This window comes from Stomoxys calcitrans, chromosome 2 (genome assembly GCF_963082655.1).
Source record: "Stomoxys calcitrans chromosome 2, idStoCalc2.1, whole genome shotgun sequence".
In the NCBI taxonomy this organism is placed as follows: Eukaryota; Metazoa; Arthropoda; class Insecta; order Diptera; family Muscidae; genus Stomoxys; species Stomoxys calcitrans.
Window position 1 is genome coordinate 168,810,450 of NC_081553.1, and position 23,008 is coordinate 168,833,457.

At 36.0% G+C, this 23,008-nt stretch overlaps 2 protein-coding genes across 3 annotated transcripts in view; one reads left to right on the forward strand and one right to left on the reverse strand.

Annotated features, from left to right (window-relative positions):
- LOC106081474 (cyclin G) overlaps positions 1 to 23,008 on the forward strand; it is a 56,660-nt gene that overhangs the window by 28,684 nt on the left and 4,968 nt on the right. For both annotated transcript variants that reach the window (XM_013243448.2, XM_013243449.2), the window contains exons 2-5: positions 17,537 to 18,303; positions 18,629 to 18,868; positions 18,939 to 19,313; positions 19,400 to 19,614. In XM_013243448.2, coding sequence (XP_013098902.2) covers positions 17,557 to 18,303; positions 18,629 to 18,868; positions 18,939 to 19,313; positions 19,400 to 19,614 — 1,577 coding nt within the window. In that variant the 5' untranslated portion in view covers positions 17,537 to 17,556. The remainder of the gene's footprint in view (positions 1 to 17,536; positions 18,304 to 18,628; positions 18,869 to 18,938; positions 19,314 to 19,399; positions 19,615 to 23,008) is intronic.
- Positions 175 to 5,184, reverse strand: LOC131994802 (uncharacterized). Its single transcript, XM_059361689.1, has 3 exons — positions 2,182 to 5,184; positions 1,333 to 1,533; positions 175 to 1,017 (listed from the first exon to the last, which is right to left on the reverse strand). Exons 1-3 carry the CDS (start codon positions 5,182 to 5,184, stop codon positions 175 to 177), a joined length of 4,047 nt encoding a protein of 1,348 aa, XP_059217672.1.

Below are 23,008 nucleotides of genomic sequence, written 5' to 3' on the forward strand. Positions count from 1 at the left end.
ACAGCGGCTAGACAGCGACCAGACAGACATGCGTAGGCGTGTGTGTGAAAGTGCATGCGAACTTAGATTCTTAGGCAGGTAGTAAAATTGAGATGATGCACAAAACAGCAACAATAACTTGCAAACAATTTTTGGGCATGAGCAACAGCCAAACTAACAGGGCCGGACTTGCAGTTAACATCCTCCCCCCGTTGAAGGTCTTGGGGCTTCAACTGATTCACTTATCGGCAGTACGGCTAGTTTGGTTATGGCTCGCTTAAAGATTCCGCTACTTGTTCGAACATTCACCACTCGAACTATTCCGTCTTCGCCCTTTATAGTTTCCTCCACTCGTCCCATTTGCCACTTTAGTGGGGGCAAATTTTCATCTTTTATTACGACCATGGCACCAACAGATATATTGTCACTTTGAGCCTGCCATTTGGATCTCTCTTGTAGCAGCGTTAGGTAGGACGTACTCCACTTTCTCCAAAAAATCTGTTGCAATTCCGATACCTTTTGCCAACTGTTGAGACGACCGAAATTTATCCATGACATATTCGGCTCGGGTATTGAAATAAGTGGACCACCCACTAAAAAATGGCCAGGCGTCAATACATCTAGGTCCTCAGGGTCCTCGGAGAGCGGGCACAATGGACGAGAGTTTAAGATTGCAGAAATTTGGCAGACTAGTGTGCGTAGCTCGTCGAAAGTAAGTTTGTTTAGGCCAACTGCTCGATAAAAATGGAATTTAGCAGACTTTACAGCCGCTTCCCAGAGGCCACCAAAATGTGGGGATCTGGGTGGAATAAATTTCCAATCAATGCCATCATCAAGACATTGATCATGAATGGCATTTAGATGTGATTGCCTCGAAAACATCTGCTTTAATTCATCCAACTCATTTTTTGCGCCCACAAAATTTGATGCATTGTCTGACCAAATCGTTTTGGGTTTGCCTCTCGTGGCAACGAAGCGTCGAAGCGAGCACAAAAATGAAGGTGTTGATAAATCCTGGACAACCTCGAGATGGGTTGCCTTTGTTGAAAAGCAAATAAATATGCAAATATAGCATTTCACAGGAGGGCGGCTCTTCACCTCCGACTTGTAAAAGAATGGCCCACAAAAATCGATTCCAGTTGTATGAAAGGCTCTATTTGGCCTTACTCGGTCTGAAGGCAAATTTCCCATGACGTTTTGGAGCAATTTCGGCTTCATTCTAAAACATCGGACACACTTCGAAATAATGGAAGCTATCAGCTTTCGTCCTCCAATTGGCCAAAATTGCTGTCGAATTGCAGCCAGCAAACACTGAGCTCCGGCATGAAGTAGCTTGTGATGAAAATGCATCACCATTGATGCAGTAAACGGATGCTTTTTGGGCAGAATAATGGGGTGACGAGCATCAAAGTCCAGGGTTGAGTTTTGGAGACGCCCACCAACTCGAATTAACCCAAACTCATCAATAATAGGTGCCAACGAATACAACTTGCTAGACGATGCAATTTCCTTATCTGATTTCAACGCCTTGTATTCCTCAGAAAAATGTACAAGCTGAATGTTTTTAACCAGGAGGCGAGTACCAGCTCTAATGTCGTCAGGGGTTAATACTTCGGTATGGGCACTCAATTTGGAATATACAAATTTAGAAACATACGCAAAAATTCGTTGCATTTTCAAAAAAGAATTGCGATACTTACACTGTATCGACAAATCAGTAAGAGAGGTCGTCAACAATACATGTCTTCTACGCTCAGGTAAGTCATCCACATAACTTGCAGTATCAGGCCAGTTTGATGCTTCATTCAGCAGGAAGTTTGGACCACCTTTCCACAGTGATGAATGGAGTAGCTCCCCAGGTGTCGCACCTCTCGACAAGATGTCTGCTGGATTGAGTTTTGTTGGAACGTAGTGCCAGGTAATTCGAGTCCCATATGACTGAATTCGAGAAATTCGATTGGCAACGAAAACGTCGAAGTTGGATGGCAGCTCTCGAAGCCAGGACAACACCACCATCGAATCGGACCAACAATGGATTTCACAGTGAAAATCTAGAGATTTCACCACAGTATCAATCAGCTCAGCTAGAAGGCATGCAGCTGAAAGTTCGAGTTTTGGTACAGTGAGCGTCTTCAATGGGGCAACTCTCGATTTAGAGCACAGAAGTTCAGATTTAATGACGCTGTTGAATTGGGACCTCACATAGACACATGCGCCGTAAGCAGCCAAGCTGGCATCGCAGAAACCATGAATCTGCAATGATGCCGACGCCATTGAAACATGCCGTGGAAATGTGAAACGGTGCATCAGATCGAATTTCGAAATATATTCAATCCACAATGAATGTAGTGATTGAGGCAAGCTTTCATCCCATTGAAGATTGAGTTTCCACAGATGCTGCATAAACATTTTTGCCTTTGTAATGACTGGACCAATCAAACCCAATGGATCGTAAAGGCGGGCAATCGAAGATAAAATGGACCGCTTTGTCACCACCTTCCAGTCATCAATGGGGGTAAAAGAGAAAATGAAATTATCACTCTGGGGATCCCAAGTGAGCCCAAGAGTTTTGGTGACATCTGTACCGTCATGAAATTTTAACAATGTTTCACAGTCTTCTGCAGGAACATCCCGTAGGGCATCTGGATCATTGGAGCACCACTTGCGAATCAAGAATTCGCCCTTTTTAAGCAAAGCTGTTACTTGATGCCTTATCTCTTCGACCTCTGCTATGGTATTGCCACCAGAAAGCATGTCATCTACGTAGAAGTCACGTCGAACCACTTTGGAACCCAGTGGAAAGTTCTCTTCTTCATCGATTGCAAGTTGATGCATTGCACGGATAGCCAGGAATGCAGCGGGTTTTGTACCATAGGTGACTGTGTTCAGTTTATAGGTTTTGATATCATCCGCCTCGTTCTCTCGCCACAGAATGCATTGGAGGTAATCGTCAGGGTGTGACACTCGAACGCACCTGTACATTTTACAAATGTCTCCACTAAGGGCCACCTTAAAGAACCTGTACCTCACCAAGGTATTGAACAGCTTTGGTTGTATGGTAGGGCCGGAATGCAAAATATCGTTTAATGATAGCCCAGTTGCGGTTTTTGCCGATCCATCAAAAACCACTCTAAGTTTGGTCGATGTGCTGTCCAACTTGTGGACACAGTGGTGTGGCAAGTAGTACTTCGATTCGGGTACCTGTGGCGAGATTAACGACATATGGCTTAATGTGGCATACTCACGCATAAAAGTTGTATATTGAGCCTTTATTTCTGGACTCCGACGAAACTTTCTTTCCAAAGACATTAGACGTTGTAATGCACGCTGATATGAACCACCAAGTGATGAGACACCCCTGCCTTCGATTTGCGGCAGCCGAACAGAATATGACCCAGAAGGCAAACGAACGAAGTTGGTTAGAAAATGATTTTCGCAGTAGAGTTCATTGTCAGATCTGGATTCATCATAAACAAAGTTGGTCTCGATTTCCCAAAAGGATTTGACGACGGTTGAAAGCTTCTCTTCTTCTTCCTCAAGCTCGGAATACGACACAGCAAGTGACCAGGATTTACATGGCTGAAAACTACCACCTGCTACGACCCAGCCGAATAATGTTTTTTGTAAAACAGGGAGGTTGACACCAATTTTTATTTGCCCCACTGACATCAGATTGAAAAACAATTCGGCACCAATTAACATGTCGATATGATCCGGCTTGTTAAATGCAGGGTCTGCTAATTGAATGTTCTTGGGCATATTCCAGTTGGAGGCATCGAGATTTATTTTTGGCTTGTAGTCAGTGATGCTTGGTACCACCATGGCAGCGAACGAAGTGGTGAAATCACTATGGCATGATTTCACAACCAAATCAACAGATTTTTCAACCAGCATACTTCCATCACCTATGCCGTAAACTGTGGCTGAGACTCGATTACAATTTAAGCCAAGAGTCTTTGCAAAACGATTTGCAATCATGTTCAACTGGGATGCAGAATCCAAAATTGCTCGACACGGCACAAAATTCCCAAACTTGTTTTTGGCGAGGACAATAGCTGTTGCCAACAGGACGGTTCCACCCGTGGTTGCTGACCTTCCAGATGAATCAGCTGACGAAACAAGAACTGATTGGGATATAGATGGTTCCACTACAACAGATGGCTGGGCTGACGGCGTTTGGTCCATATGCAACATTGTGTGGTGTTTTGAAGAGCATTGCCTGCAAGAGCCCGAATTGCACTTTTTTAACACATGGCCCTTCCGAAGACAATTGAGGCACAATTTCAAACGCTTTGCCTCTTTGAAACGAAGAGATGGGGAGAGATTGCTGAAAGGTGGACAATTGACAATGTAGTGGTCCATTGAATCACAAAAAGCACACAAAGGAGAAGAGCTTCCAGAGGCCACATGTACGTGGCGATTTTTAAATGATTGCTTTTTGTTGTTTTGCTGAATAGAGCCGGCACAAACCACGGAATTCTCCAAGTTCTCCAGCATACGACATCTTTGCTCTAAAAAACTTGACATGGACTGCCACGACGGCAATTCATTCACAGCCAGACTCTCCTCCCACTTAATTTGGGAATCTCTATTCATTTTAGTGGCAGCTAAATATACTAAGAGCCCATCTGCAATTTGGTCTCTACTGGCAATCGTCTGCATGGCTCGCAGGTGCGAATTAAATTTGTCACTAAGCTGGCGCAAACCAATGGCTGGGGAAACTTCCACAGCTTTCAGCGAAAAAATGGCCTTTATATGGGTCTGAAAATTTAACAATTTATTATCAAAACGATTCTTCAACAATTTTACCGCTTCCATATAATTTCTTTCGTTTAGCTCCAACGATGAAATTGTGTCCAAGGCGGCACCTGTTAAGCTTGAGCGCAGATGATGGAATTTTTCCAGGTCACTTAGTTCTGCGCTGCTGTCGACAATTGTTGAGAACAGTGAAAAGAAATTCGGCCAATCAGCATAAGCTCCACCAAACTTTGGCAACTGGATCTCTGGTAAGCGTGTTTTGCGTGTCGAGGATGAATTTTCAGAAAATGGACCTCCATCAACAGAAAATTGGCGCACAGTCGAAGACCGGGGATTTGATTCCAATCTACGGATGGAATTCATCTGTCGAGTCAATTTGGCCTTGACATCCAAATACAAGGCGGTAAATTTCATCCTTTCTTCACTTTCCATTTCGGCCGTTACCATCTCTTCCAATGCTGACTGAGCCTCTTCGAATGAGGCGCCTATCTGCTCTACATAGTCAAGACGGACGGACAAATCTGCCTCATCATATTCACTAAGCTGCGCCGTTGTAAGGGATTTTTCAACATTCCCAACTGTTTCAGCATTGATGCAATTTTTGTCATGTAGGGCAATAAATTTTTTGAATTTCCGCCATCACTTGTATTGTTGGTAGGCTCTGTGTCTGGCATATTTTTTCGTGGCAATTTAAACTTTTTCACAAACAACTTTTGAATATAAAACAAATATTATCCGAGTTGATAATATTTTTCTAGTGATCACCAAGTAGATCACGTCGGGGTCACCAATGTTTGAGTCTGTAATAGTTTTTACAGACTTTTTGATCCGAAAAAAATAAAACACAACAACAAACTTTCAAACTAATTTAAGTTCCGAATTGAACCACTTTATTGACTTGCTTGTTGCTAACGAGAAAGACTAGTAATTATATGCAAAGCTAAAAATGCAATTGCAACCAAAAATGCAACTGCTTTTATGTATAAAAAAAGGCTTCATGTACAAAAAAGGTTTATGTACACACACGCACACATACATTAACGTGCATCCCCAATCTAATGGAACAGACAGCGGCTAGACAGCGACCAGACAGACATGCGTAGGCGTGTGTGTGAAAGTGCATGCGAACTTAGATTCTTAGGCAGGTAGTAAAATTGAGATGATGCACAAAACAGCAACAATAACTTGCAAACAATTTTTGGGCATGAGCAACAGCCAAACTAACAGGGCCGGATTTGCAGTTAACAGCCATAACCTCATTTAGGTTAAAAAATTTAATTTTTTCGCACTTAACATAAGTAAACATTCATATAGTTATCTGAATATATGTACAAATGTATGTACCTTCATACTTAGGCTTTTTAAAATATTATTTATTTACATTTTTGGTTTGCATGTTTAAACAACACCGCCAAAAAAAAGGAAATATATACGCTTTGCGTAATGAAACCATGGAGGGGGGTTTGGTTAAGTTGTTGTCAAGTTATACAAACTTGGCTAAAAGAGAAATTTGTTTATTGGCCAACAAAAATTGTTACCAGCCATTTAAATACTGTTTGTTGTGTAGATGAAAACGACAGTTTTGTTTATTTTTAAAGATGGTGACAAAGGGTAAGTGTACCAGTATTCGGGCAGTTTAAGGATTTTGATTTTTTCAATCCATACTCCTTCCTGGTACAAATGTTCAATTCAATTGAAAATTGGTTTTTATAATTCGAAATCTTGTTTTCTTTAGATGTTTTTTTTTTTTTTTTAATTTCTTTTATGAATTTTAGCAAATTGTCAATTTTTTTTTAGTGATTTTTCACCAGGAGTCGGCACTTTTTCCAATTTTGGGCATTGGAAGTCGGCATATAGTATTTTCGTAAAGAAAATATAATTTATTTATGGAAAGCTCGGCCAAGCCAAAAATTAGATACCCAAACCATAGCACGATCTAGACCATTTTCGAATAAAAGGAGACGTTTTAAGTCTGTCGAAATCATGCTAAATTTCGAAGGAATAAAGCTAGCCGCTTGAAATACAAATACTTCTTATTCCATGACTTCCAACAACTGTACTGAGTATGGTTGAAATTGGTCCATAACCAGATATAGCTGTCATATTAACCTATCTTGGTCCGATTTGACAGAAATTTTGCACAACGTGTTTCGATATGACTTGCTACAACTCTCTAAATCGGTTCATAACCTGATATAGCTGCCATATAAAATTATCTTGAATCTTGAGGTACTAGAGGGCGCAATTCTTATCCGATTTGGGTGAAATTTTGCATGTAGTGTTTTGTTATGACTTCTACCAAATATGTCAAATATGGTTCAAATCAATCCATAACCTGATATAGCTGCCATATAAACCGATCTGGGATCTTGATTTATTGAGCCTCCAAAGGGCGTAATTATCATCCGATTTGGCTGAAATTTTGTACAACGGCTTCTCCCATGACCTTCAACATACTTGTCAAATATGGTCGGTCTATAGCCTGATACATCTCCCATATAAACCAATCTCTCCATTTTACTTCTTGAGCCGCTAGAGGGTGCAATTTTTACTCGAATTTGCTGAAATTTTACACAATAGCTTGATATAGCTCCAGTATTAAATCAATTATTTTCTTTTATCCTTTGTTTGTCTAAAAGGAGATATCGGGAAAAGAACTCTACAAATGATACATTTTTCACCGGATTATGACAAAAGGTGGTTTACATATATACCCGAGGTGGTGGGTATCCAAAGTTCGGAACTTAACGCCTTTTTACTTGTTTTTATATAAAGTTTTTCATATTCTAAGTTAGTTGAGTTTAAAACTGCCGACTACTGGTACATGCCGAACTATGAGCACTTATCCTACACACAATTGTCTTGTTTTTTTATTAGATGCTTTGTTTCTATTTTTTATTTATTTTTTTTTTTTTGATTGCAAATGCTTTTTGGAATTTTGTACCAACCAATTATCTGTGGCAATAGCAATGTTAGTAGAGATGTATTTATCCAAAGCCATTTTTTATTGGGCATGAATGTGGTACTTGAGAGCTCTGAATTTTGTATATCCATATATTGCAAACAGTTGATTTTCATCACATTCGTCACGTTTAAATTGGCAGATGGTGTTGGGGGGCCATCACTGAAAACACTTGACTGTGTTTGTAAAACAAAAGCCTAACTCTTGCTATTTTTGATTGGCATTGTTTTTCGATAATTACAGTAGCCGCCAGCTTGCCTGTATGGTCTATACCCCATGAATATCTTCGTAAAAGACTGTTGCCCTTTCGACCTTGCCATTAAAAAAATATAAAGAATATTTACATACATATAGCTATTTTTGTCTTAATCACACCAATCAGTCTACAAATCCGTTTTGTTTGTTTGTTTTTAAATGGTGTATCGTAATTTAATATTCAAGCGGTATACCAACTTCCTTGATATAATTAAATAAAGACGTAAAAAACAACACGAGCTTAGGTTTCTGCTTCTTGTTTTCTTTAACCATTTAAGCATCACACATACTAGCTTCAAGGTCAAAAGAGAACCGAGCTAACTCACACTTATTCCGCAGGTCTCGGTGAAAAAGTAATCAGTTAAACGCATATCTTATGCTTCACCACATATCCATGTGCGTAAGTGTTGTTTGTATATACTCATATATTTCAGAATATTAAACAATTATCTGTACGAACAAAAGCGACAAGTAAACAACAAAAAATTCAATAACAACAAATGTTATTATTATATGAATATCGATAATGACAATTTGCTTAATGCATTATTTATTTGTTTGAAATTCACGAAGATAATATAAAGGTTAAAATTTATTATAATGAAGAAAAGGGAAGTCAAGAAACTTTGCAACACCCCTTCACAATAATGAAGGTTATTTCTCGATGGCTCCATATAAAAAGGACGTAACACAATTTTTCGTTACTTTACAGAAGAAAAAAAAATTGAACATGGTAATTTTTTTTAATCGTTAACTCACTTTTTTTTGAAATTTTCAAGGAAGTGTCATCTGACATTTGTCTTCCAGAATGAATAAAAACGCTAACTACATTTATAGTTTCTCTTTACAGGAGAAGGAAAAAACTTGACTTATGACTATTTTTGATACCGTAATAAATCCATAATTTACAATTGCATCCACCTGAAAATTTGAGGGATATTGCATCCAACATTTGTTCCCAGAAGAAACAAAAACTCCACTTTGAAAAAAATTAAGTTAGGTCTTTTGTATATTAAGCTATCAGTATATTGACAACGTATTTGGTCAAGATTTTTTTTCCAATTATGAGGATTAATTTTTTTGTTTTAATGCGAATTATTATCTTTAGAATGGTTTATAAATTCCAACTTATATTTACTTGGGTTTTAATTAAGAACTAATTAATTTTTTTATTCGTTCAATTTCTAATTTGTTAACGTTGATTATCCTTCTCCAATTTTGGCGATTTTTGTGAAACATTACAATGCAAAACTTTTCTACTAGATATATCTCTCAGCGAAATTTTATCATTTAGCTAAGAAAAGTATCCCCTGTTTCTATCCCATTTTCTTTGGTGCAATGTTCGTACTTGCATTTACTTGCTAAAATGCTTTGCTCAAATTAATCAAGCAAGACAAGTATCACCATAAATAGGATGATTTTAAAATTTGGATATATTTTTGGCTCGAAACTTCGTTTATATAGCTGCTCCCATATGCATTATTCATCATATTTAAATGTTGAATTACACTCTAAAGATATTCAAGAAATGTGGTTCAGCTCATTTAATTTTTTTTGTATCCAACACCCATACGTATATTATCGTCCCATTTTGCTGCTGTATTAATTTCCGACCTAATCATGAAAACTCAAATTTTTATCATCAAAAACGGTTTTATTGGGTTTCAAAGCATCCTCCCACTTGATTTATACACTTTTGAATGCGCTCAAACCAACTGTTAAAACACTTTTTTCCAATTCGATTAAGACACCTCCAAAACATGGTTATTGAACGCTACAACAGCATTTTCATTAATTAATTTTTTATTAATCAAACATCGCCCACCCGGGCTGTTTCGAGCTCATAAACAAGGATCCACGATTCGCAATCTGTTACTTTCTTAAAAAAGTGTTTTGAAGCACCGCGATCGTATTTTTTTAAAATTTCATCGCACTAATTGACACGAACCTTTTTTTGAGCGATTGGCAAATTATGCGGAATCCATCGAGAATAAACCTTTTTTTCGTCAAGGTGTTTATACAATATAGAATGTATGGTGTCAAAAGAAATGTCCAACGATGCCTCTATCTCTTGGGTATGTCACATGACGATCTTGTAGTTCACGTTCGGCATTAGCGTTTTCGGGTACAACGGCCGTTTTTGGACGACCTTTACGGAATTCCCCTTGAGCGAGCGTCGGCCACGACTGAATTCAATAAACCAGTTTTTCACAGTTCTTCAGGATGGTGCTTTATTGCCATACCGAGATTGAAGTTCATCAATGGACTTTTGTCGTGATAATCCACGCCGAAAATTATGAAAAATGGTCCCACGAAAATGTTCACATGTTAATGCATTTATTTATCTACATCAATGCAAAGGAAACTTACAAAAGCCTATTTTACATGTATTGCAAGTAATAACAATGTTTACAACTTAGAACTAGTCTATAACTTATTTTCCATTCCATTTTTTTGTTCGAATTATTTTTTCAAGTCACTGTAATAACATAAATGATGGTCGTACGTTAAAACGTTCTGAGTACGATAATGCTATACGATGCCAAAATTTCAATGGAAATGCCAGATTGCAACTGGCAACATTTAGTGTTGCATAGGCTCCAAATTGAAGGTAGACAAAAAATAATTTAAATAATAATTTATTAAGAATAAGATAGGTTAGAGTGAAAAGGTGTGGTGAGGTGTGTTAAACGCACTCAATTATATAATTCTAGTTCATTGTAACACATTCTAGTTCATTGTAACACAAAGTGATGGAACTCCTTCTGCCTGCCAGTGCGGTACATACATACAGCTGATGTTCTATAGTCTTCTCCTCCGCAACGTCCTCACGGCTTTTGCAGAAGTCAGTCTTCAGATTTCAGTCTGTCATCATGTTTTCCGATCAGACTGACCTGTCATGACTGAAACGCAAAGTCATTGTTGAAAAATTTTAGATTCAATATTGCAAATATTTTTCCAAAAATTTTTGGTGTTTAACCTTAACATTTTTATGGTTGTTGCAGCTGCATGATATCAATTCGCTTAAAATAATCTTCCGGATATGTATGTCTGTGTTGCTGCTTCATTTGCATAATCAAAGTAACTCATATATCAGTATTAAAATAAATTGATTAAAACATGTGATGTTTAAGCAATGATTAATGCGTATTTCAAGATGATTTCTTAAAGATACATTTATTAAAAAAATATAAGTCTTATCACCTAATGTAATTTTGAATGAGGATTTTGACATTGGAGACTCGTTTCATGTATTATGCCTATTTTAAGAATGCCAAAGATTTCAACAAAATTTAAAATTCATTACAATTTTACACAACAAATACTTGTTTGTTTTTGGATTGTAAAAATTGTTCATGCCATGATAATGTATAGAACCGTTTTTTTTTAGTCACACCGATTCATTAAAGTTGAGACAGGGATTCATTCAATTGATAATACAGACAAATTTATTCATAACGATTCATAATCTATTTCCGTTTATGGAAGAAATTAACATTGAAGATGAGAGCGAGAGTTGATTCACAGCTAGGAAAAAACGATTTATTTTTTTTTATTAAGGTTATGGTTGCCCCACCCACCCTAACCAGTTTGTTATATTTTCGTTTCGTTTTATTTCTTAAATAGTAGATTAAATTCGCATTTTACATGCTGTCGAGATCTCTTAGACTTCCTTTTTCAAATGTCGACATTGTTTCGATACTTTGACCTCTAAATTGTTGGTAAAAAAAAGGTTTCATTACATAAAATTAAAATATCATTAGGTTTAGAAAAATTTGGTACAAACAAATATTAGCTTATAATTACAGTAGCGTAATTACAGAAAGAAGTCTGAAAGTTAAAAAAAAAACTGTACCAAAGTATTACGCCTTGGCTTTTTTTTGTGTGTTATTTATCTAACTGAAAACATTGGAATAAAACACTAACCCTTGATGAGAAAAGAAACTTCAAAATAAAAAAAACGTCTGAATAAATAACGGCCCCAAAAACAATATACAAAGGCGTTTCAAAGTACACATTGTCCGTCTTTATAGAAAGACGCATACCAACATATTCACTTACTTACTTGAGTGTGGTGGAGTATCCCACTTATATATTGTATGTGTAAAACACAATACATATGAATATGGGAAACCAGTGATGACTACTTCTATTCACAAGTCAGCCGTTTCTTTGGTTCTTCTTAGCACAAACAGCAACAGTTTTTTTGTAGGGATCTTTACACAAAACGCCATGAAAATCGAACACTCCAGACCATTGGCTGATTTTAGCTCTCTTTTAGTGTCCACAGCAATAAAAAAAGAGCTTATGTCCGCCCCCTTTTCGCCCTTCTGCTTGCTCTATTCCCCATCTTTAAATATTTTTTTATTATGTTGTGGCAACACTATTAAAAATGGTGGGGGGAGCGGGGCTATGTTTATTTGTCGTTGATTTTGATAACAACAGCCCACTTTGCTGCTGAACATAATTACACAATTTCCCTTTGTTACTAAAAATCGATTTTTAGTTAAATTTTGATAGAACATACAAGAGGTTTAGGCAATCTAAGAGGTAATACAATATTGAGTTGTAACTTTAATTTGTTTTTATTTCAAATTAAAACATAAGCAAACTATATTTTCCCCTCCTTCAATACTACTTTGGACAAGTGTTAGTGTAACGGTGTGTCTAAGCTATGTGTGAGTTTATTTGCTTGTTATTTTGAAATTATGATCTTCGCATTAATGTAGACTTGACTCTTATGGTTAGCAGACTCAAAAAGACGATGACGACATTTGCGCTTTAAATAAATGATTGTGCAAAAATGTTGTTGTATGGCTGGAGATTTCGTTTTTGTTTTCTTTTTATTATTAATATTATTTTGTTTCTTCTCTGTTGTTTATTTTAACTACTCGGCTATTCATAAGAAATTATGAAAGGCATATAGCGTTGTAGAACAATGAAAAGTAATAGAAAAATTTCAAATGTGGCTAGTTTTAGTTTGGCTGGCTACTGTTGCTGCTTTATAAACTTATTGCCCTATAAACTTACTACCCACCCCATGCTCCTCAAAATTCTTTTTAGTGTAAATAACTTTCTGCCTAGCATTAAGTTAAAAAAAAACTAATATTTAACGAAACTCCCCACAAACTTTTGCACAAAACTAGTTTTCCTCTGACTTGGGCGAATAAATGAGGAGCAATGCATGCAAAGTGCATTTGGGATGTAGGTACATGTATGCCAATATTTAAATTGGCATAAATATCCATAATATGGCTCTAATATCTAATTGTTTATTCGCTTTGCTTTATTTTATGGCTCTTTCATTCGTTTTATGCCAACTCTAGGCTCTAGGAGGCTATTTTTTTTGCCTAAAGTGCTATCAATAACACTTTAAAGTGGCTTGTGTACGTAGATGGATGCAGTTTTTGGGAGCAACATCTCAACAGCAACTGTGTTGGCAGCAATGCCTCCACCAGCAGTGATACAGCTTGGTGTACGTACGTACGTATGCCTTCATTGCATTCATGCCAAATGTTGGTGTTTTTCAGTGCAGTCTGTTGTTGTTCCATTTATTGTTTCTTTTGTTCTCTTTGCTGCTTTTGGTTTTGTTATGTTATGGGATACAATTGTTGGCTGTTACTGCTGGCTGCTGCCTGCATCTACAACGACGGCGTACGTGCTGAAAATCTCGTTGGTTGGTTTTATTATCGTATGGTATTCCAAATGTTTTGTTTCTGTTACTTAGGCTTATGAGTTTGAGTTTGTTTATGAGTTTCCTCATTTCGCTGTACATTTGTGTTTTGTTGTTTCTTGGGAAATCTTTAAAGTTTGTTACCATTCCCATTGCTGTTTAGGAGTGAGGCTGGCAACAAGGTATCTCTTTCTCTCTCATTAATCCAAACACTTTTGGTTCGTACGTACTAGGTACCTATTTAGTTTGCATAGATTTCCAAATGTGTCTTTGTTTATGGCTTTACTTAGTTGTTGTTTGTTTATCATTTTGTTGGGTGTTTAGATAACAAAATTCTGTAATTGGACAAACTATAGTCAGGCAATAAAAAGCGCTCTTCTCATGCACCCACAATTCTAGTGATTCACATTAGAAGAATAAACATGACATATGTCTGTATGTACTTCCTCCATCCATAAACGGACCAAGTTAGGTAATTGTATTTCTACACGTGTTAGCATATCTGGCAACCTCGGCGGCCCTTTCATTCATCACTTGTGGCTGTCTGTTTAGTAATTAATGAAACACCATTTGTTTGACTTGCTGATTGTTGTTATGTTATCAATATCCGTCAACTTGGCTGTTAATTATGAACTTACCTATTGGTTTGGAGTTTTTGCCTAACATGCTACTGTTTACACAATGATACTATTCTCACATTGCAGAACACGGAATGTTTTCTTGGTATTACATCAGTCGAATAATTCCATAGTATCTCATACCGCTTTCCTCGATCACCATGTCTGGATTTTGAAAAGTTTAAGAAAATGTATATTTTATTCATTTTATGTACCTAGTTAATAATATTTTCGAAAACTTATCAACGCACTTAGCTAAGGTAAGAGTTGGTGATCGCTTATGGAGGGTTGCGAAAATATAGTAAAAATTTTGACATTTTTCTCAGTTTCATTTAATATCAGTGTTTTGAGCATTCAGCTACTCAATAAATTGTAAAAGAATATGCAATTTAATACAGAGATGGAAATTTGTACGTTAGCAATTCAACAGATGGGTCAGTTCATTCTCGACCCATTAGTATTAATGTTTAAATTTTTAATTCTAAAGTTTTGTAAGGCTTAAAAATAGGTCAGGATACATGGATATGTATCTTGAACGAGGAAGACGAAGGTGGGCCAATGTAACGCACCACGTTTCCTCAATAAGACAAGACGATTTCTGACAAGTTCAAATACTTAGATGTGATCTTGGACAGGAAACTGAATTGGAAGTGTCACATTCAGGAGCTTACTGAGAAGGCTCACAGATGTTTGGCACTAAGTAGACGGGCCATAGGCTCGAAATGGGGGGATCCAGATCGTGAGAAGGCTAATACTGAAAGGAAGCAAGAAGGAGGTCATTATAGCTATTGATATCATAACCTTACCTAACCTAACCTATATGAATATGGGGAAGTCAATTTTTATCTGATTCAAAATTTAATCGCATAATGAAATTCCCTCCTCATTCTGTTGTAGGCTCATAAACACGACTGCCCATTTAACCCACACATACTATGTACATACATATGTATGTACATCCGATGTTTTTTGACTTTGTATACTCTTTTTTTTTTAATGACATCTGTTGGTGGCCAAACCATTTGTTTACAATTTTATTTTTTTTTATGACAACAATGTTTTTTGCATTATAGTAAATTGTGTATTTAATCCAATTGTTATCAAATTGTAGACATTTATGAAATAACACTTAACATTGACAACAATCCAAATGGAACTTGGCAGACATGTGTTTGTATGATTTGTTGGGTTACTTAAAATAACATCGTTAATGCAACCTAATTTGATGATACTATAAATTAGCAACACAAATATAGATAGCAATATAACAGAGGTGAGAACAGTTGTTGCATATGTATGCGTTTTTATCTTTACTGCCAACCAGTTGAGGACCATATGACCTCCTTTTGAGGAGGGGGACTTTAAGTGGGATTTTGGTGAAACGAATTTATCAATATGTGTAAAGTCATATTTCCTCCTAGTATTAAATATATAGTTTTAGGAAATCGAAGCACCACCGCAAAAATTCTTACATTGATTGGCTGAATGCCATATTTCTACACCGAAATAGATTTTTTTCATGTATGAATATCATATCTGTCATTTTACTACTTTGGTAAATTTCAATGACGCAAAGAGGTTAATGATCCGCACTGTTGTAGTCACCTTGAAGTTGGATGTATAAATTGCAAAATATACAAATGGAGGCGAATTTGTATAGTCTTGTTAAATTTTTGCCCTTAACAGCCATCTCAGAAATATTTACGCATCATTGTGATAAACAAAATACGTTTCAGGTGTTAATTATGTCCACATTTAGAAAATGTGTATTTTAAGTATTTTATTTATATAAAAATATATGACACTTTCAACACAATACTTGTTGGTTGTCACTCATACATTGATAATTAGGATAGAGAAACTAAAAATTATGTAACTTTGGAAAAACTTATCGAAATTCGTAAATCTCACAGGTTACTCCTACCACTTCTACACATTTTGTGTTGTTGTAGTTGGTCTTTTTCATAGTTCTTCCTGTCATTTCAAATAAAATTTCTGACATAATCCACAATTTAATCAAAAATGAATTAATAAAAATTAAAATTTAGAAATAATGTTGCAAATTCGACTCTTGTTTTTAACGGCATTAAAAATTTCCTTACAATCATCATACATAAAATAAGCTCATCTATATACTATACCACCCCCATAACAAACAGGAAACATTTGTATTTATTTATTAACGTTTAATATTTTTTTATTTGTTTATTTTGAGATTTTTTCTTTTTTACAGCACACATTAGCCTACCTAGCTCCATTCCTCATATCCCTTGTCCCCTTTCTACACAATTATTATTTCACATTATGGATATTTTATTGAAATTCCTGTTCAAAACTAATCTTTTATTTTATTCCTTCCACATTCTTCCTCTACAGACCGTAAGTTATAGAAGGAAAAAGTTAAAAAACACATCACCAATTCATTGAGAATTATTGAAAGCAATCAATAGCTTTGCGTTAACAGATTGCTGAGTACATCATACGCATTTGTACCAAATCAAATCATATCAAGCACAAGAGTTTATTATCGTTTCCACAAAAAAAAACATAATAAACCATAAATTGTGCTTTTGATAGAAAGAAATTTTGAATTTTTTTGAAAATTCATTTTAAAAAAGCGTACCTTTTTTGTCTACAAAAAGTTTCTTTTGGGACATACATACACACAAAGCGAGTGTGGTACATTTTTGTACAAAGAAAACATTAAAGCGTTTGAGGGTTAATTGTTTGTTGTTTGCAAATTGTTGAATAAATTTTTGGTTTTCCTTCCCAAAAGAAGCCAAAAAATATAAAGAATAGTACTAAGGTTTTTGGAAACTTAGAAGCCTGCTGTCATTTCAGTGGTTTCTTCCATTTAACCAGTGTGTACAACACAAGTAGCAAACAATAAATTTTATTTTCGGTAAATTTGGGTAATATATTTTTATTTTTTCATTACCAATAAAAAAAAGTAAGAGCTTTTCAGAAAAGAAAAAGCCTTGAATTAACAAAGATAATAAGATTGAGAGTTTTATTGAGAAAGAAAAGTAAAACTCGTTGATATCCACCACAATAAACAAGGTTCCATCTTTATTCAAACACACAAAAGCTGAAAATAAAATCAAACAATTTTTAACGAAATTTTGATAAAGAAAAAACCAATTATCAAACGGCCTAGAAAACTTTTTTTTCATTCATTCCTCTTGTGTTTTCCTCTTCTTGAGTGAGTTGTCGATCTCTGAAGAGAAAGCATATTTGCATTTGAAATCAAACAAAAGAAAATTATTCCTATTGTAAAATTTGCAAAAATAGGTACTAGGCCAGCCCTCACAATGTCTGTCCCTGTACGCTACTCTGCTGCCGCCAATTACGCCGTCGCTGATAGTGGTCTAAACAATCAAGAAGAGCAATATCATCAATACTCTGAAGAGGATTTGTATAACCACCATTTCAATAGCCAATTGAATAACAACATCATCTACGGCTATAACAGCGTTTTGGAGGAGCAGCAGCAGTTGATGCAGCAGAACACATCAATGTCTGTGACGGTGAAGCCTCAAGACCTGGTTGTAGTAGGAGCAGCCAATTCAGCAGCAGCAATGGCTACAAATGCCTATCGCATGGATCAAGAGCAGGCCACAACATCTGCCAAGGCACGAGAGTTGTTGATGGTCGGCTCCGGAGGGTCTATGGATCTGATGCCCTCCACATCGGCGATGGCGGCGGCGGCAGCAGCTGAATCTGCAAATACTGCAGCCAATGATGGCAGCAGCCACACTGCAGAGATGCGAACTGAGTGGATGAGGATGTCTGACGAGGGCCGGTATGGAACACCGGGTGCTGCTGGCTTGGATTATCAGAAATTTGAGCTGGATCAACAAACACCTACCGCCAACAATCATATGGACCAAACCATGGAGCCTTCGTTAACGGACAATGAGAAGAAGAATTTGAATAATAACAATTTGGAAGACGAATTAATATCTCTAACATCTGAGGAGCTTTACAATACTCTCAAAGAATATGATGCATTACAAGATAAATATCACACAGTTCTACTGTTGCCGAAAGAGTCAAGGGTAAGTTAAAAAAGACTCGTTCTATATATAGTTTTTATAAACACATCAAAAAGATTCGTCAAAGCTTAAAAAAAGGTTTGGATAGATTTCCTGTGGCATCAGGTTGGTAGCCTACATACTTTTGTTTAAATAACACATACCATTCCATCCTCATTAATCAGTATGTCAAGATAGATATGGTGTAATTGAAATTCTGCCTTCCTATCTTTATAAGAGTTTCGAATTATTTTGATCTGTGTTTGTTTTCTCTAGAATGATAATATCAAATCTTGCCAGGTTTTGTTTTTACAAAGAAATTTTTATTGTTCTTCTATTTTCTCCTTAGCGTGAAGTTACAGCCGGTGGTCGTGATGGCTCCGCTTATGTTTTACGTTGCCTTAAAATTTGGTATGAGCTCCCCTCCGATGTTTTATTCTCAGCCATGAGCTTGGTGGATCGTTTCTTGGATCGCATGGCTGTCAAGCCAAAACATATGGCCTGTATGAGTGTTGCCTCATTCCATTTGGCCATTAAACAATTGAATTTAAAGCCTATACCCGCCGAAGATTTGGTTACAATATCACAGGTAAGATACAAATTCAATCCATTCATAATTTCCTGTGTTAATTTAATTCGTTTCCAATTAATCTCTGTAGTGTGGCTGTACCGCTGGAGATTTGGAACGCATGGCTGGCGTAATTGGCAATAAACTGGGCGTACAAATGGGTCATGCACCCATTACATCGGTCAGCTATTTGCGCATTTACTATGCTTTGTTCCGTAATCTGGCCAAGGAAATTGGCGGACAATTCTTTGAATTCTATCAGCAATTGATTAAGTTGGAAGAATTGGAGAATCGCTTGGAAATTCTATTGTGTGATGTGAAGACAACCGTGATAACACCATCCACATTAGCTCTGGTATTGATATGCCTGCATTTAGATTTCCACATTAAGGAATCATATACTCGTGGCAGCCCCGAATTAAAGCTTGTCTTTGAATATATACTCTTCTTGCAACAATATATGAGGGTAAGTTTATTTTTGATCGAAAAAAACTAGACAATTTTGATGTCATCGTGAAACTGATGTAAAAAATTAATTTAATATTTTTGCAGATTCCCGATCGTGTTTTCTCCTGCGGCTTTAGTATTGTTTCGGGCATTTTGTCCCATTATAATGGACAAAATAAGCAGCCCTACAAGCAACGTTTGGTTTGGAGACTGTCCAGCCGTACGTTGCGTGTTTTGCGCCCAACTAATCGATTTTCAACAGACCTGCCCACCATTGATGAAGGCATTTCTAATGTCGTAGACGATGGATGCCGATCGAGGTAAGTTTTGACTATCGTTTGCTGTATATAATTATTTTACAAACTTTGGAGAATCTTAAAAGGATATACCAAATATAAAACGAAAAAGTACGAATAATTTTTTGAAGGAAATAGTTTAAATGTGCAAAGTTTCATGTTGGGTAGGCTTCAATTATATCACTATATAAGAACCAGAAAGCCCTCAATTTTCATTTAATTTTAAGCCTGGAAAAGCAGCCTTCGACAAAACGATGACTTGCTATTTTATTTTCAACCAAAATTTGTTTTTTTACTTGGTTCTCATATTTGCCCACGATTCAAATTATAGCGCCTAGAAATGGACGTAGTCTTAATGACAAGGGATGAAATTAGTGCACAAAATATTAAAGATTACTTTCCAGAGTTAAGGTTTTTACCCCTTATAAAGTTTTGCGAGCACTTTATACAAAGGTTCCTCAATCCCATGGCAGCCGGTTAGATTGACCCGATGGAGTTCTTCATCGGCAAGGGCTGTCGCCTCAGTGTACAGCACACTGTAAGAAAACCACAACTAATGTTCTTTTCTATGTTCAAAACGTGATTTGAATCCAGGCGAACGTTCGATGCGGCGGGTGGATATGGAAATCTAGGCCCTATGGTGATAACCCCCTCCAATATTCAAACATCGAAGAAAAAATCCATGTAAAATATTTTTCCTAATTGGAGGGCCTTAGTTTTCATAGACCAATGAAGAATCAAAGGTTATTTAATTGAAGATTAAGTTTGTTTAACCCGTGAATGTCTGTCTAGTATGTGTTTCATATGGAGCTTTTGTACCGCTAACCCTGAAAATGTTTTTAAGTCGTAATACACCAAATGTGTATGATTTTGGATGAAGATTGTCAAAAGGAAACCCAAAGTTTTGTTACAGAGCTCCACCAGTTTTGTTTTTATCCTAAATGCGTTGCAGTTTTTGCAAGGCTAGGCAACGGCCTTAAAGAGGTTAACCAAAGTGTCTTCAACAATAATAATCTAAACGCACATTTTCATTGTTGTATGTGTTTGGTTCTTCGTGTTTTTAAATCTATTTTCTTAACAGTAATATAAATTGTTGTTGCACTTTGGCACACATCGTTCAAAACACTACACACAAACAATAAAAAAAACATCATACATAGATACGCATAAACTTTAGGCGTAAACAAGTTTCTAAATTAAAAAAAAAAAATAATAACAACAATAACAGAATATGTAGTTTTTGTTTTTTACGTTTTCGACTATTTTGTTTTTCGTTTTCTACATCACGAGTGCAAAGAGAGAGACACACGCGTTTATGTGAATTTTATTTCTATAGTTGTTGGATTTTTAGCTGTATGTGTGACTTTGTTTATACGTACAAAACGTATGTACTTGTTTTCGTGGGTCTCCCGTATCAGAGAACTACACAGACACACACCATTCATTGTGTTTGTTGTTCGTTCAAGTAGTAGACAAATTTTATGCTGATTGATATAAACTGCGTGAATGGGCAAATGTGTCGGTCTAACTATACCATGAATTTCTACAAGTTTTCATATGTTTATACTTGGTGATTATGATGATGATGTATAAGCGATTTACGCAAATAAAAGTAAAGGAAATTATTTAAATCAATTTATAAAATTATTATGTAGGACAATTTTTAAAACATTTTGCTTGAATCATCTCCAATTTAGTTATGGGTTTAACCTAACTTTTCATTCGAAAAATTTCAAAATTCATCAGCACATCTTCAGTTTTCTAGAATTGCCAAGAAAGATTTGAAAAACATATTTCATACCATACTCAATAGAGGATCATTATGATTAGTGAAAAGGTAATAGGCAAAACAAAATTTGAATTTAATCAAATGTTAACCCTTGGAATGACGAAATTCGTAAAACCACCCCCCCTCGACCGGAGGCCACCGTAGCGCAGAGGTTAACATGTCCGCCTATGACGCTGAACGGCTGGGTACGAATCCTGCCGAGACCATCAGAGAAATTTTCAGCGGTACTTTTCCCCTCCTAATGCTGGCAACACTTGTGAGGTACTATGCCATGTAAAACTTCTCTCCAAATAGGTGTCGCACTGCGACACGCCGTTCGGACTCGGCTATAAAAAGGAGGCCCCTTATCATTGAGCTTAAACTTAAATCTGACGGCACTCATTGATATGCAGGAAGTTTGCCCCTGTTCCTTAGTGGTATATTCATGGGCGAAAAAAAATGTAGATGCTTTAATCCAAACAAATGAACAATTTCAAGACAAAACCAATTATTAAGCAATCTGTATCAAATTTCGAGCAAATATGTTTAAACTGTAATAACTACGGTTGACAAATTACAACATTATTGAAAAATACTCAAAATCGGACGAACATATATATGGAAACTATATCTATTTCTGAATCGATTTCGAACAAAATTCTCAGATAATGTGGTAGGTGCCGAGGAAAGCGTTGTACAAAATTTTGGCAATATTGGTCAATAACTGAGCTTGCAGTGATCCTAGAAATGAAAATCGGGCGATATATATATATATATATATATATATATATATATATATATATATATATATATATATATATAAATATATATATATATATATATATATATAAATATATATAATAAAAACAACAGAGCAACTACCAAAAAGAGGTTGCCAAAAAATCTCACTTTTGGCAACTGACATTGCCAACTTCAGTTGAAAGTTCCCTTCTGTAATGTAAATTTTTCAACTGACAACGCAATTGAACTAAGGTTGCTATCCACAATTGACCCCTAATTCTTCTTGTGTTAGCTATAGAAAGTTTTTAAAAGCTACTAAGACACATGTATGTCACCTTTTGCGAAAAGGGTTATAAATGTCAATGACCAATGCGAAACTACAGACGTTGTGATTTAAACAGTGCTTGTTTATTTGACAATCTTACAAGATCGAAAATCATTTCAAATTTGTTTGTCATACAAGTTTATCTAAACTTGACAGCAAAATAATGTTTTCCAATTATGCAAAAGTACTCGTTGTATTTTCTTAAAGTTATTATTAGCATAAAATTAAAGAATCTTTCAGAGTGTAAAACATAACAAACCCCAGGAAAGTGTCATTCTCCTCTCTAGTTCTGAAACGAAAACAACATTATTAATATTTTCAATAAGACGTAAGTATATATGTCTATATAGTATATGTACTCGTTTATTTTAAAATATTCCTAAACAAAAGCGAAAAAGTTATACAAGTTCATTGCTCTTGACAAAGAAAACAACATGTTTGAAAAATATTGTTTTGATACCACAGCCACAATCGTTCATAATGGAGGTGCGTTGCAGCTATCCCTTAAGTGCATTTATAATATGATTTATAATGCAGACAATCATATCAAATACGTATATTCCAATAAAAGCAGGTTTTTGTTT